We start from the raw sequence: 13,863 nt of genomic DNA, 5'->3' as shown, positions 1-13,863 counted from the left end.
TTCTAACTTTTACATTTGTCCTGTTTTCCCAGGTTCCTGTGGACAGTCCTGTAGAACCTGCGCCCAGTATACAATCATCAACACAGCTCTAGTCTGCAGCTGGATCCTCTCCCCTGAGACGCACAGTGTCCGGCGAGAAGACTTGTAGTTAGCACACTGTATTTATTGGACCTCCTAGTATTTATTTTATTACCTCTTTTCGTGAGGTTTTTTTTAGCTCTTGACAACGAGCCACAAACTACACCCATTGTCGTGGTGGTGACGACGCTGCGCGGAGCAGTGACTGACTGACTCGCATTTCATTTTTTTTATCCAGTTGACTGTCTTTTGCCTTTTATGCTATGATGCATATCTTGAGTTTTACGTGTTTTTTTATTTTTTTTATTTTATATATATATTATGTTCAAACGCATCTGACAATGCTGTGCAGGTTCCTGTAGTATTTCATAATTATATATCGAATATTTGGTACATTTCAGGGGGCACCTGGTGCCACTTTGTAAGAGTAACACTAAAGAAACCTGCCTGCAAACTTTTACGTGTAGAACAAGTCTTAAAGTTCTGTAGCTGCTCGTCCCGTCCTGGGCTCTTCCCCCCCCGCCCCATATAGATTTTTTTTTTTTTTTTTTTTATAGAGAGATTTGATGTTCCACTCATGAGAAAATTAGAGTAGAAACCATATCCAAATCAGTCTAGTGCACATGGGGCGTGTCAGTGCACTTGGAAGAAGCACTTTAAGTGCAGTTACACCCCCCCCCCCCCCCTGACGCACCTCCAGTCTGATTTGCATATGGAATCTACTCTAGTTTTCTCATGACTTTCACATGGGATCTCTACAGAGTGTTTTTTGGGGTAGACAAACGCCTAAAGAGCCATACAATGACTTCCATTTGTAAAAACCTGTTGACAGTTTCCCTTTTAAGGAGGATCTCCACCTGAATGAACATTTTAGAAAAATCTGATGATGCAGCCTCCACTAGGGAATAGCACAGAGTTACTTATACCAAGCTGCTGCTCCCCTCTACAGCCAGCACAACAAGCTGCCGCTCCCCTCTACAGCCAGCACAATAGCTTTATAACCCTAGACTAAGTATTTTAAGACAGACTGGTTGCTATGGATACCTGGTAGTTATGGATTAATTGCCTAACCACAACCTCTTGTCAGGCACTACATCCGTAGCAACCTGTCTATATCCTTCAACTGAAGGGGTGACTGGAGGCGGCAGTCCTCCAACCATGGTTTTCCAATATGGTGACATTAATTCCTTGATGACCGGCGGTCCACAGAGGATTTGCATCCTGCCGTTACGACACTCGGTCACTTGCTCCCATGCGATCAGGACTGTCCTAATACACTGCCGTGGTCCAGATCTAATGATGGAGATCACAGAAACCCCCCCCCCCCCCTCCCCTATCAGCTATGGGATCAGTGACTGATCAACGGGGATCGTTATGGAGGGATCTCCCTCTTGATCAGGTCGCTGGGGTTCACAGCTGATCTAATCTCCTAGAAAGCCCAGGGTCTATTTTAAGGATGGTTGTATGTCATCCTGAACATTAGTCCTGTGTACTAGCAAGTGCACAACCTATTAGCTTATTTGCATGTGTAATACTATGTAAAAAAAATATATATGCAAAAAAGTAGAAATTAAAACGCAATAATTTGGTCCTTTTAAAGGGGTATTCCCATCTCCAAGATCCTATCCCAATATGTAGTAATAGCAAATACCTCCAATTAGAAATGTAGTATAGTTCTTCTGATTCCCTATGTCTCTCCTCTTGTGCAGGGCATTGCAGCACCTCAGGTATCCATGGATACGACCACTGATGGTGACAGTTAGCTAGCTGCTAGTGGTCGTAACCATGGATGCCTACAATCCCCTGCACATGTGGAGAGAGACATAGCGAATCAGAAGAACTATACTACCATTTCTAATTGGAGGTATTTGCTAATATTATTATTCTTATTACACCTACTACATATTGGGATAGGATAGGGTCTTGGAGATGGGAATACCCCTTTTAAGGCCCGGTCTGCGAGGAGTTAATCAGATTTAGCCAACAATACATTTGGGTGGAGAGCCTAATTCTTTCTTTATTGTGAGAGGGTCCTCACTGCACATGGTGGTCTCTGAGGTGACGTTATGCTGCAGCTTTAATCCTGTAATGGCAGGCGATGTGATTCGCGGTTACCTTGGCTTTATGGTTCGTCATGGTTTACATTCTCCATGAATTCCTGCACTGTAATATTTAATAAGAAATCGGCCGATGACTTTATACAGGGTCATTTTATAGAGCAGAAACCTTGTAGACTCATACCGTAATCTGCATTGTAGCCTAATACTCCAGATTATGGAGGGTGTTTTTGACCTCCTTTAAATTAAGGGGTTGGCCGCTTTCTGATTATCTCCAAAATGGCCCAGACTGGGGTGCACCAGCACAGGCGGCCATCACCCTCTTTCTTCCCGCAGCATTCCACGATATATGGCTTTTCTTTCTGGTGTGTACTGTTTAAATTGGCGTCTGCCACATCTATGACTCCTACAATGGCAGCGGTCATGATTGCATCCGAGGCTGCGCCATCACTATAGATTCTCAGTGTATGTGTAGGTACAGGAGATTATGCTGCCGCTGTGTACACACGTGGCAGGAGATTAAGTCACGTGCCATACCCCCCCCTCACCCCATCACATACACATTAGATAGCGGTCAGCCAAATGATCATCCATGCAACAGCTATTTGCCCCCATCGGGCTGAGCCTTCTTTTATTTTCCAAGAGGGGGTCTTTCAGAGAACATAAGGGTCCACTGTTGAAATTAGACTGGATCCTTCTCTTCCCCCGACATCATCCGCTGGGGGACGTCACGAGGCCCTCCATACACATTAATCTCATGGAGACCTGTGGGTTTGGACAACTTTTATCTAATGTGTATGGGGTCGTAACACTTCTTGTGCATCGTTTATGGATTGCATCCTTCATGGAGGGTGATAATTACCAGAACCAACGGTGTCTGGTGAGGTTTTAAAAGGAATAAACTTCTATTTGCTGTTTTATCAGACAAGGACAGGTATACTAGAGAAGCCAAATCTTAAAAGGGTTGTGCAGACGCTCAGCACAGGTGAGAAGATGGAGAAAAAAATGTTTCCATCTTCTCCATTGTGTCGGTGCGCAGAAATCTGACTGCACTCAGATGTCATCCGAGTGCAGTCCAATGTTTTCCACGCACCCATAGACTTGAATGGGTGTGTGAAATCTCAGCATGCTGCAATTTTTATTAAAAATTGGTCATCAGCACTTGGCCATTGAGTAACATTGGTCTGAGTGCCATCTGATTTAATAAATCAGATATCACTCGTCCGATGTGTACGGTGGTGTAAGCGAGCCTTTAGGCCTATTATTCCAATCCCATGGTCATTGGTGGGATTGCCTGACCGCCGGGTCTCCTGACTTTGGCCTACATCAGAAGAGGCAGCTGGCTCAGGTCAGAAAACCTGGTGATGAGGCCCAATTTTCCAATCGAAGCACAAACTATGTGAATCCTGCCTAAAAATCCCCCCCAAAAATTAACTTAAATTAAACCCTATCTTTTATCCCGTATTAAGCAAAGCCTCGTATACCTTTGACAACCCCCCCAAAAAAAAGCTGTGGCTGTCAAAAGCTGGAAAAACAAATTAAGAAAATGAAAATGCTGTGCACCCTTAAGGGGTTAAACCCCATGGAGTGTGAACATGGGATAAATCTCTGGGCCCAAAGGACTTTTTCATTATTTGAGAAGTCATGGGATATATTTGTATATGAGGATGTAGAATTTCCAAACGAAGGGGAGAATAAGTGGAGAGCTGTACTATAGTCGTACAGTGTATTTACACACATTTTACATACTTTTTATGGTTGTTTTGGTTATTCTTTTCATTGTGAACTGTAAGCACCATGAAAGGCTCCGCAGTCAGTGATACTGAAGCATTATTGTAGATAAGGTATTGCTGATAAGCTGTGCTGTCCCGCTCTCATACCAAGAGGTAACGTAAGGTAAAGTGTGAAGATCAAAGGCCGACAGCCGCTGTATTCAACAGATCAATGCTTTTATTTTTTTTTATTTATTATGCATTGCTTATATAGCGCCAACATATTCCGCAGCGCTTTACATACACTTTCATCACTGTCCCTAATGGAGCTCACAATCTAGATTCCCCATCACGGTCTTTGGAGTGTGGGAGGGAAACTGGAGAACCCGGAGGAAACCCAGAGAACATACAAACTCCTCGGTGGGATTTGAACCCAGGGCTGCAAAGCAACAGTGCTAACCACTGAGCCACCGTGCTGCCCTCGAAAGTATATAGATGAGGTGAACCATACTGAACTTGGAGGTAGGGGTGATGCCTTCTGAAACCCCTGGCATGGACACAAAGTAAGCTTATTATGTATTCTGACATGTCTGTCACCCTGGAGTAATTTGCTTCTTGTATGGATGCATGCCCTTTTTTTAAAAGGTTCTCTGGTTTGGAAATCCCATTTTCATAAACCCTATTACTAAGCTCATTTAATAGAGGGATGGTGGGTTCTCATCTCTTGACTAAAGTGGAGAGCGTCTTCTTCTGGAGAACCTGCATTGTGTAATGCTTTAATACTCCTGTGGAGGTGCTGCAGGGAACACTTACTGCCAGGATTTCCCACTCAATCACAGATGATTGAGCTCATTTTGATCAGCCTGTTATCATGGGACCCTACTAAAACATGGGAATTGTCTAAAGCGGAGAACTTTTAAATGGCTCATCCCATCTAGATCCATCTTCTGTTTTGATTAGATAGATCTATTTTTTTTTTTTTTTTTAATTCTGCTTTAAGTTTTGTTTTAAAAAGGGACCAAATGATACTGATGCATTTTATACTGTCACCCATCCTTATGTAAGTAGTGTTTGTATATTGTGTAATATTTGTGCTGCAAACAGATTATACAATCTTAATTTATAAAGCACATGACATCATTTCATTTATGTCTGCAATTCCTGAATTGTTTTTGCATTTGTCCCGGGGGGCAGGTAGCACAAAAAAAAGTTTTATGAAGCACAAGTCGGGGGGAAAAAATAAGACTTCCTGTGCCTACTTCAGTTCACCTAGTGACCTGTATGGAAATAGTGGTCACCCAGGCAGGAAGTGGTTTCTAGGCAACCAGAAACACAACATTCTACAGAACATTCTCCAGAGCAGGTTCTGCTTCTTGTACATGAATGTCTATTGCAGGGGTGTCCAAACTTTTTTCTAAGAGTGCCAAATTTGATGAAGTGAACATGTGCGAGGGCCGATCATTTTGCTTGACATTCTTTGGACCATTAAAATGAATGCAAATAAACTTTTTTTGCAAAGTTTATTGAAAACGGCATACTTTTTATTTTGTGACTTGGATGACAAATCTAAACAGGTGTTTAATCAATCTGCCTTAAAGGGGTTAACCCAGACATACCCCCATTCTCACCCAGGAAGCCCCTCCCCGACTTGAGCATCGAAGCAGTTTATGCTCCAATGTCCTACTTTTGCCCTGCACTAAATTGCGCAGAGGAAAGGCATTTTCTGGAGTTCTAGTGACATACCCGGCTCTCCACGGGGCTGGCAGAAAGCCCAGTGACGTCACCGGCACTGATGGGCGGGCTTTATCACCAGTAAACCAGCTAGAGCAGCGCTAAAGCCTGCACATTAGAGCCGGTGAAGCCTCCTACCGGCAGTGTGTCATTGTAAATAGCACAGGGCAAGGGAGCACATCGGAGCATGAGATGCTTTGATGCCCATGGCAGGGGGGCTGCCTGGGTGAAAAAGGGGGTATGTCTGGGTTCTGAACTTGGACAACCCCTTTAATATAATAAAAACAGGAAACTGAGATATCTCAGGAACATTTTAAAGTACATTACACAAAGTAATGTAAGGTTGTCTGTCAACTTATAAGTTCAAAAAATGTGAACAGGAACATAACAGCAAGTATACATGTGTTCAAATATATAACTGTCTATCCAACTGACATTAATTGAGATTTTACAACATATTAATCTCAATTAAAAAAAAGAAACTAGCCTGCACTAATGTGAAGGGTGAAACTGGGATCTGGACTGCAGCACATAGACTAGGTCTGGTTCAATGGCCGTGGTTTTGATGCGCAAAATGTCACGCAGGTGAGAGTCACTTAGTCTTGTCCTCACGCAGTTCTTGTTAAAGTTCATAACAGAGAATGTCTTCTCACACAAATATGTTGAGCCAAACAAGCTCAGGGTTTTCTTAGCCAATGTTCGAATCTCTTGAAACCGGCTCTTATCCAGTTGGCGGTAAAAGTTAACAAGAGAGAGCTGTTGATGACGACTGCGTAACTCGCTGTCACAATGTAGCTCAATGAGCTCGAGCTGCAACTGATCAGGAGCATTGTCGGGGTCAACAGAGAATGGAGAGGAGAAAATGCTGATCTCCTTTTCAATAGCTGCAAAATCTTGAAAGCGCCGTTGAAACTCCCCAGCCAGAGATGTGATGTCTGCTGCATACCTGCTTATTTGCGCATGGATATCATCCTGTGGAAAACTGTTAATTATTTCCTGTAGCGCTGAAAAATGGATGGTATTGGGCGGTGTTTGTGACAACTGCCTTAGGAAAAGTTGCAGCTTTGTTCCAAAGGCTTTGAGGTGTGAATAAAGTTGGTTCACCGCTGCATCTTTGCCCTGAAGATTCATGTTCAGTACATTCAGATGCTTTGTTAGGTCGACTAGAAACCCCAAATCAGCCAGCCAAATTGGATCAGATAGTTCTCGCATCGTTTGTCCCTTTGTTTCCAAGAATTCTCCTATTTCCTTTCTGAGAGAGTAGAAACGTTGCAGTGCAGACCCCCGACTGAGCCATCTTACATCGTTATGATATGAAACATCTTCATATTCAGCCTGGATATCCAGTAGAAACTGTTTAAACTGGCGGTGGCACAGGGCTTTAGAGCGGATAAAATTAATGGTCTTTAGTACCGGTTTCATAACATGATCATATTGGAGATGTTTAGCACAGAGAACTTGTTGATGAATGATGCAATGAAGTTTAATAGCTTTGCCTCCTTCTTCGCTCACCTTGTTACAGATTAGGGTTGATAATCCACTTCGTTCACCAGTCATGGCAGGTGCCCCATCAGTAATAATCCCAGTAACTTTGTTCCAAGGCAGTTTCATGTCATCTATGGCAGAACTAACAGAATCAAATAAATCTTTCCCTCTTGTTTGATCCTTGAGGCTCTGGAGGTCAAGTAGCTCTTCAGTCACATTCATTTCATCGTCCACCCCTCTTAAAAAAATCAGCAACTGAGCCGTGTCAGATAGGTCCGTGCTTTCATCACAGGCTATTGAAAAGAAGTCAAAATCAGCTCCTTTTGACATTAACTGTCTCTTAATATCCGATGAAATTTCTTCAATTCTCCGTGCTACAGTGTTACGAGCCAGGCAAATGTTGGAAAACTCTTGCTTCTTCTCGGGACAGACATTCTCTACCATTTTCATAACACATTCTTTGATAAAGTCACCCTCTGCAAAAGATTTGCAATTTTTAGCAATTAACGCTGCCACCTCATAGCTCGCCTTTGTGGCATTTTCATTTGACTCACGGGCTCTTGTAAAAAATCGCTGTTGTGACAATAAAACAGCTTCAAGTTGCTTATACTTTTCACTTCGGTCGTGCCCTGTTAGCTTGTCGTATGTGCTATGTCTCGTCTGATAGTGTCGCTTGACATTAAATTCTTTATAAACAGCAACGGTCTCTTGGCATATCAGACAAACACAGTGATTCTTTATTTCAGTGAAAAAATATTCTACTTTCCACTTGTCCTGGAAGCGGCGGCCCTCACTGTCAACTTTTCGTTTCTTATTTGTAGTTGCCATTATAAAAATTGGCCAGAAGGGGAGAGATTAAAAGGCGCAGAGGGTGGAACAGCAAAAATAAGATACTGCTATATGCTTTATAACACAGGCAGAGAATAGCAAGCTGTGCAACAGTCGCACATCAGATAATGGAATTATAGCACAGTGACAGGCAGTCAGGGGTTAATGAAGGGTATGACAGCTTGCTACCACAAGCTTGTGTGAGAGCCCTGCTGGCCTAACCTTTCTGGAGGTGTAAGGTGGCGCAGGGACTTATATATAACTTAATATATATATTATTTATATAATTTTACACAACTAAGCTGAGGTCTTCAGCCTATCTGACCTCTGAACGTCTTACAACCCCTGGGGGCTGGAGATCTCGCACGTCGCGAGATCTTAGCTGGCCGGTTGCCGCCGCTCAGTACTCCGGCGCAGGGAGAAGGAAAGCCGAAATCTCGCGATGTCCGAGATTTCGGCTCTTCTCCCTGCGCCGGAGTACTGAGCGGCGGTGGCGACGAGAGCGGCAGCGGCCGCAAGGTACATGCTGCTGGATACCTGGGGGCCTTATTAGTCCGGACCGCGGGCCGCAAATGGCCCGCGGGCCGGACTTTGGACATGCCTGGTCTATTGTATGGCTTTACTGCACTGGTGACAATCAGGAAGACAGAGTGTGACATCCCTGAATTTAATGGAATAAGCATCAAATCTATGATTTTTTATTAAAGATGGTGGCAATGAGTACCAGGGTATGATCAGGGTCATTGCTGTGCAATCATTTATATTTCTGCTTTTTCTAGTTTGAGTGCGCAAATAAAAATCGGATCCCTTATGGCTCATCTGTATTACATCCGATTTTTTTTTTTTTTTTTTTTTTTTTTTTTTTTTTTTTTCTACACTATAATTTGCAATTTAACATAAAGGAAAAATGTACAAGACTAAATACACTTTTCTAACTAAAGGATATCTAGTTTGCAATCAGAAGGTAGGCAGTGAGGCGTGCTTACTGAATGCTTTTTCTTAAAGGGGTATTCCCATCTCTTAAAGTGCTGGGATATGCCATCACCTTATGTCTGGTGCAAGACCCCACCAATCCTGAGTAAAGTTCACATACTCCTCCTTCCAATTTTACCCTACGCAGTGCGGCTCCCGGCTGTGCAGGAAATGGCGATCGATCCCTCCGATCTGTAGTGGAAAATACAAAGATTGGGACACATTGCTGCGTCCTTTCATTCCCTTAGAAGGACCCTCACCGATCATAAATGAGTGGCATACCCCTTTATTGTTCATTTGAATGTATTTTTAGGTCAGTGTTTTACGCTTCGTTTTTCTATTTACTTGTTTTTATGTGAAATCCATTTTTTTGTGAATTTTTTTGTATGGAAGAATCAATCATTTCACAACTTGTTATATAGTAATGAATACGTCTTACTCGTGTGTTACATGATCTCAAAGGTGAAACTGGCACGCTTATGTTTCAGGCATGAACCTCCTTTTTGTCTTTTTATGATTCTTCACTTTTTATGTTTTTTTAAATAAAAATTTTCATGCGTTTCAAGAATCCCGTCCTGATGGTTTTTATTTTCTGTACTTATAGGATCGGCGCCTTTACCAGAAAACCCCTTTTTAAACAGACAAAGCTATTTTCAAGTGCTAATTGTTGGATAACTTTTGTCAAAATTTTAAAGGGGTTTTACAGGATAAAAAACAAAAAAAAAAAAAACTGCTTTCATCCAAAAAAAACAGTGCCACACTTGTTTGCAGGTTGTGTGTGGTATTGCAGTTTAGCCTCATTCACTTCAGTAGGGCAGAGATGCCATATCAGACTCGATCTAAAGATCAGCAGGGCACTATTCCTGCAATAAAAAAAGCTTGGACAACCAATTTAAAGGGAACCTGTCATCTGTTTTTACCCCTAAAAAGATATTGGGATCCCTTTATCAGGCTCCTAATACCCTCTTTAATCGTACCTGGATTTTGTATTGGTAAATGTACGTGTTTAAATCAAAGTGTAATTGTTCCTGCCGGTGGTCACCGGATTTGGTCTGGGACTGCTGTCAATCACTGACTCTGCGGGGTTAGGAGGGGGACCATGCCCACAACTGCTGCTTCTCCTCCCTGCAGACAGCGGGATATGAAAATGGTGCACACTGCTCATGAATTTTGCACAAAGTGAAAGTTAGAATTTTTTTTTTTTTTTCCTTCTTTGAGCAAAAATTCCCATTTTGCAAAAATTGTGCAAAAATAAATCTGTGCATATATAATTTCAAAAGTGACTGTAGTATTTTTGTGACAAACTTTGCAATTTTTTGAAAAGTTGCTAATTATAAATCAGTCAAAGATCTAGAAATCCCTAATGTTCGTCAACAGTGGAAAATGGACAAAAAAGAGGTGAATAAATATAAAATAGTCTTTAAAAATGGTGCAAATTGAAAGATGAATATGGCAAAGTGCCAAGAACGCAACAGAAAAGTCAGGTCAAATGCAATAATGACTCTGGTCCTCAGCCTTTAGGGTTAATACACTCATCATTAAAGAGGGTATTAGAAAGCTGATGACAAGCTACTTTAATAGTAGTTTTGTTTTTTTTAAATCATAAATGCAAGGGACTTTGACTTCTTGTATCAGTGTTCTGTATATTCTATTACACGCACGTAGACTTTGAGACTTTACAGACTATGTTCTCACTCAAACTTTGCATGGTTGAAACAGTTCTGGTTGAGTCTTGGACCAAAAGGGGTGTTCCTGGGAGGGATTGGGGTGGGTTGTAAATGTTAGCAAGTATGACTTGCCACATAAAAAATTTCTTAAGTTAAAAACCAAATGAAAGTAAGAAAAGCAATAGTGCATAAGAGACTTAGTAAGCACTGTTTTTGGTCAAAAAAAGCATAAGAGCCATCCCACCAACGTCAAGGTGACCCAATCGGGACAGTCCTAACATCTAGTATTAAAACCTTACCATGTGTCAATGTGAATAATGGACGAGCATGACTGAGGCCTGACTATGGACACAAAACAATGGGAAGCTATATTAACATAATGCCCAGGTCAAAGAAAGGAAGGCCACGTTCTTGTGTGTACTAAGTGCAAGAACCTAAAGCAAAACCGAAAAAAATTACCTGGAGTAGAAGTTGGCATACATGCAACGTATGAGCATGTTCATACTGGCCACTAAACAGACAATCCCTAAGATGGAAACAAAATGAACATCTACCCTGCTGTAAGTAAAAATCTATAGTGCATATAAATAACGTTTCCAGTGACTACTTCTTGAAGCTCATCAAGAGTGTGCAAAGCAGTCATCAAAGCAAAAGGTGGCTACTTTGAAGAACCTAGAATATAAGACATATTTTCAGTTGTTTCACACTTTTTTGTTAAGTATATAATTCCACATGTGTTAATTCATAGTTTTGATGCCTTTAGTGTGAATGTACAATTTTCATAGTCATGAAAATACAGAAATTTCTTTAAATGAGGTGTGTCCAAACTTTTGGTCTGTACTGTATTTCCAGGAGGAAAAAAAGATTTTTGGAAGCAGTACTTGTTGCTGCATTGTTTGTCAGGAGAACGGTATAAATGGTGGAACACAATAAGTGACTGAAGAGCACAATTCTGAGTGAAGGGTCTTCTTCGACTGGTGAGACTGAGATTTAATCTCTTCCGGCATTGGATTATCCTGGTTTATTTTACCGTCGATCTCCTATTCTCACAATGGTACATTGCCCTATGAGCACTCCGCTCTGTGAATGCCCCATTGACCGATCCATGGGCTCAGGTTGATGAAACGTGGATGTGATTTATTCCGTTGACATGCTCCAGTCTTGTATTCACTAACATTGTGTTTTGATAAAGTTCAGAACATTCCTTTCTATGAAAACAGATGATCTGGAATGCGGGCGGTCCTGTCTGCTGATGGAAAATATCCGTGAGCAAGAGGGGATAAATGGATAACCATTTGCCTTTACTGAGATGTGCGGCTCCCTTCTCATCTATGTCATGGACCTTCTTTGTAATATAAACGGCGACTCTGTGTCTGATGCATCACGAGACGAACATCAACTTTACCCAATGATTTTACAATCGGGTCCTTCAATGTTGTTTTGGTTTCCGTCGTTTTGCCAAAAACAAAAATTTTGCTGACACTAGCTCATTTTCTTCCATCAAGTGTGACGACCTTAAAGAAACACAAAACTCTAAAAATGAATGTATGAATTAAACAAGAAATATAATCGCTACGGTTGAGCAAAAAAAAAAAAAAATACTCAAGACCCTGGTCCAGCAGCCACTTCCATTGTCTGTGACTACCTGAGCGCTGCCATCCTCCCTTTACTTGCTGCATCCTCGGTGCTGTTTCTGATTAGTAGGCCCACACATCATCACAACAGCCTAGTAATCAGAAGAGGCGCTTGGGATGTGGTATTCAAGGGGAAGTTGGCACTCCGGTCTGGGAACCACAGACTGCCAATGTGGCCACTAGACCAAAGTCCTGCAAATCTTTTCAATCAGCTCTAGTAGCTGCCATCATTGATTGTCATTCTGCAGCATTTTCTGTGTGATTCTGAAACTGTCAGTCTTTTAGGAATCCTGCTTAGAAGATGGGTTAATTGCCTGGTGATAAGTTTTATTTTTGACTGGTGGTCAACTGAAGCTCCGCACTTTAGCTAGTGAGATAAATCTCATGTATTTTTTTGTCCTATTGCATACAAAGCAGAAGGGGGGGGGGGAAGACTCCTGCTGCAGCTAGTTATCTCACAGCCACACACAGGATAGTGAGGAGGACATGGATGAGCTCCTGACGCACACAGAAGATTTCTAGATTTCTCATACGATACAAAATAAGATAAAAGCGAGGGGATTAAAGGGGTAATAGTTGGCATATTTTTTTAATTTTGCTGCATTATTCATGTTTAATGTTCCTAACTACTTTTCCTTAAAACTGATAATTCCATTCATCCCGAAATGTTCCCAAAGTTCTAATCGGGGCAATCCAGTTGTGGTAGCTTTGAATTTTACACTTTGCAAATTAGCATCATTCTTCTTACTGAATTCCATATTTGTCCAATCTGGTCAAACTCGTAAATTGTATATTCTAATTTGAATATCAGCAAAAAGTAGTATATAAACAGTCCATCGGAGCGAATATGACGGGGAGGAGACTCCGTGTCCAATGCATAAAGAACTACAGAAATATTTGAGATATAAACGCCATAAATAAAAATATGATCTGATTAGGCACTTCATCATAAATCATAAGTCACACAAAGGGCGAGGTGACATCACTGGGATGAAGGACAAAGGGCAGAAGTAACGAAATGAAAAAGTCCAACGTGTATCAGAGTATTCACAAGACAGCCAAAGTGCAAAACAATGGGAACATCACGCGGTTGTAACCTGAAGTTTGTGGAAACTATCATGACATGCTCCATATTCACAGTGCATCATGGGGCGAAAGTGTCAGATTGTCCTTGTGTCACACTGAATAAGGATATGCAAATTGCCTTTTCAGAGAGGAATTCTAGCGCCACCTATTGGAAGTAGCAATCCTAAAAGTCAATATCGAGCCTAAGTTATGTAGCAAGGCTCATTAAAGGGTCGATAATGACTTTTAGGGCGCAATCAGACGGCCGTATCACTCGCGCGAGGATTGTATCGAAATCCTCGGACTGGCCGTTGACTCTCCTAATAGCTGCATAGAAATACATGGTGTCACACTTGGATCAGGAGAGCCGACAGCCAGTCCGAGGATTGCAATGTGATCCTCATGTGAGTAATACGCCTGTCTGACTGCGCCCTTAGGATTGCTATTTCCAGTAGGTGGCACTAGAGTTCCAGTTCTCTTCCACACGGAAGAGGCAATTTGCATATTTAACTCATGGCCTTTAAGTCTCCTTACACTGACAGATTTTATGCCACTGAATTGGATCATGCAAAACACACATATTGGGCCAATTTATTCATGTGGATGTGCCAAAATTTTGGCAAATTTTAACACA

At 41.7% G+C, this 13,863-nt stretch overlaps 1 protein-coding gene across 2 annotated transcripts in view; it reads left to right on the top strand.

Annotated features, from left to right (window-relative positions):
• The window catches only part of FLVCR1 (FLVCR choline and heme transporter 1), a 52,339-nt gene extending 38,843 nt beyond the window's left edge, over positions 1–13,496 (top strand). The window contains exons 10-11 of one of the 2 annotated variants that reach the window (XR_012318069.1): positions 33–4,410; positions 11,383–13,496. Coding sequence is in view for 1 of the 2 variants with exons in the window: in XM_073671968.1 (XP_073528069.1) it covers positions 33–92 (60 nt within the window). In the remaining variant the exon portion in view is untranslated. Of the gene's footprint in view, positions 1–32; positions 5,690–11,382 lie in introns of those variants that run through there. The other variant, XM_073671968.1, reaches the window with a different exon arrangement.
• Positions 13,497–13,863: the final 367 nt, after the last annotated feature.

The sequence above is a fragment of the Phyllobates terribilis genome, unplaced genomic scaffold, assembly GCF_046119375.1.
Source record: "Phyllobates terribilis strain yellow unplaced genomic scaffold, ASM4611937v1 Scaffold_3__8_contigs__length_932513732, whole genome shotgun sequence".
Lineage (NCBI taxonomy): Eukaryota > Metazoa > Chordata > Amphibia > Anura > Dendrobatidae > Phyllobates > Phyllobates terribilis.
The sequence above is the reverse complement of the archived record's forward strand: the minus strand, read 5'-3'. Positions and strand labels throughout refer to the sequence as shown.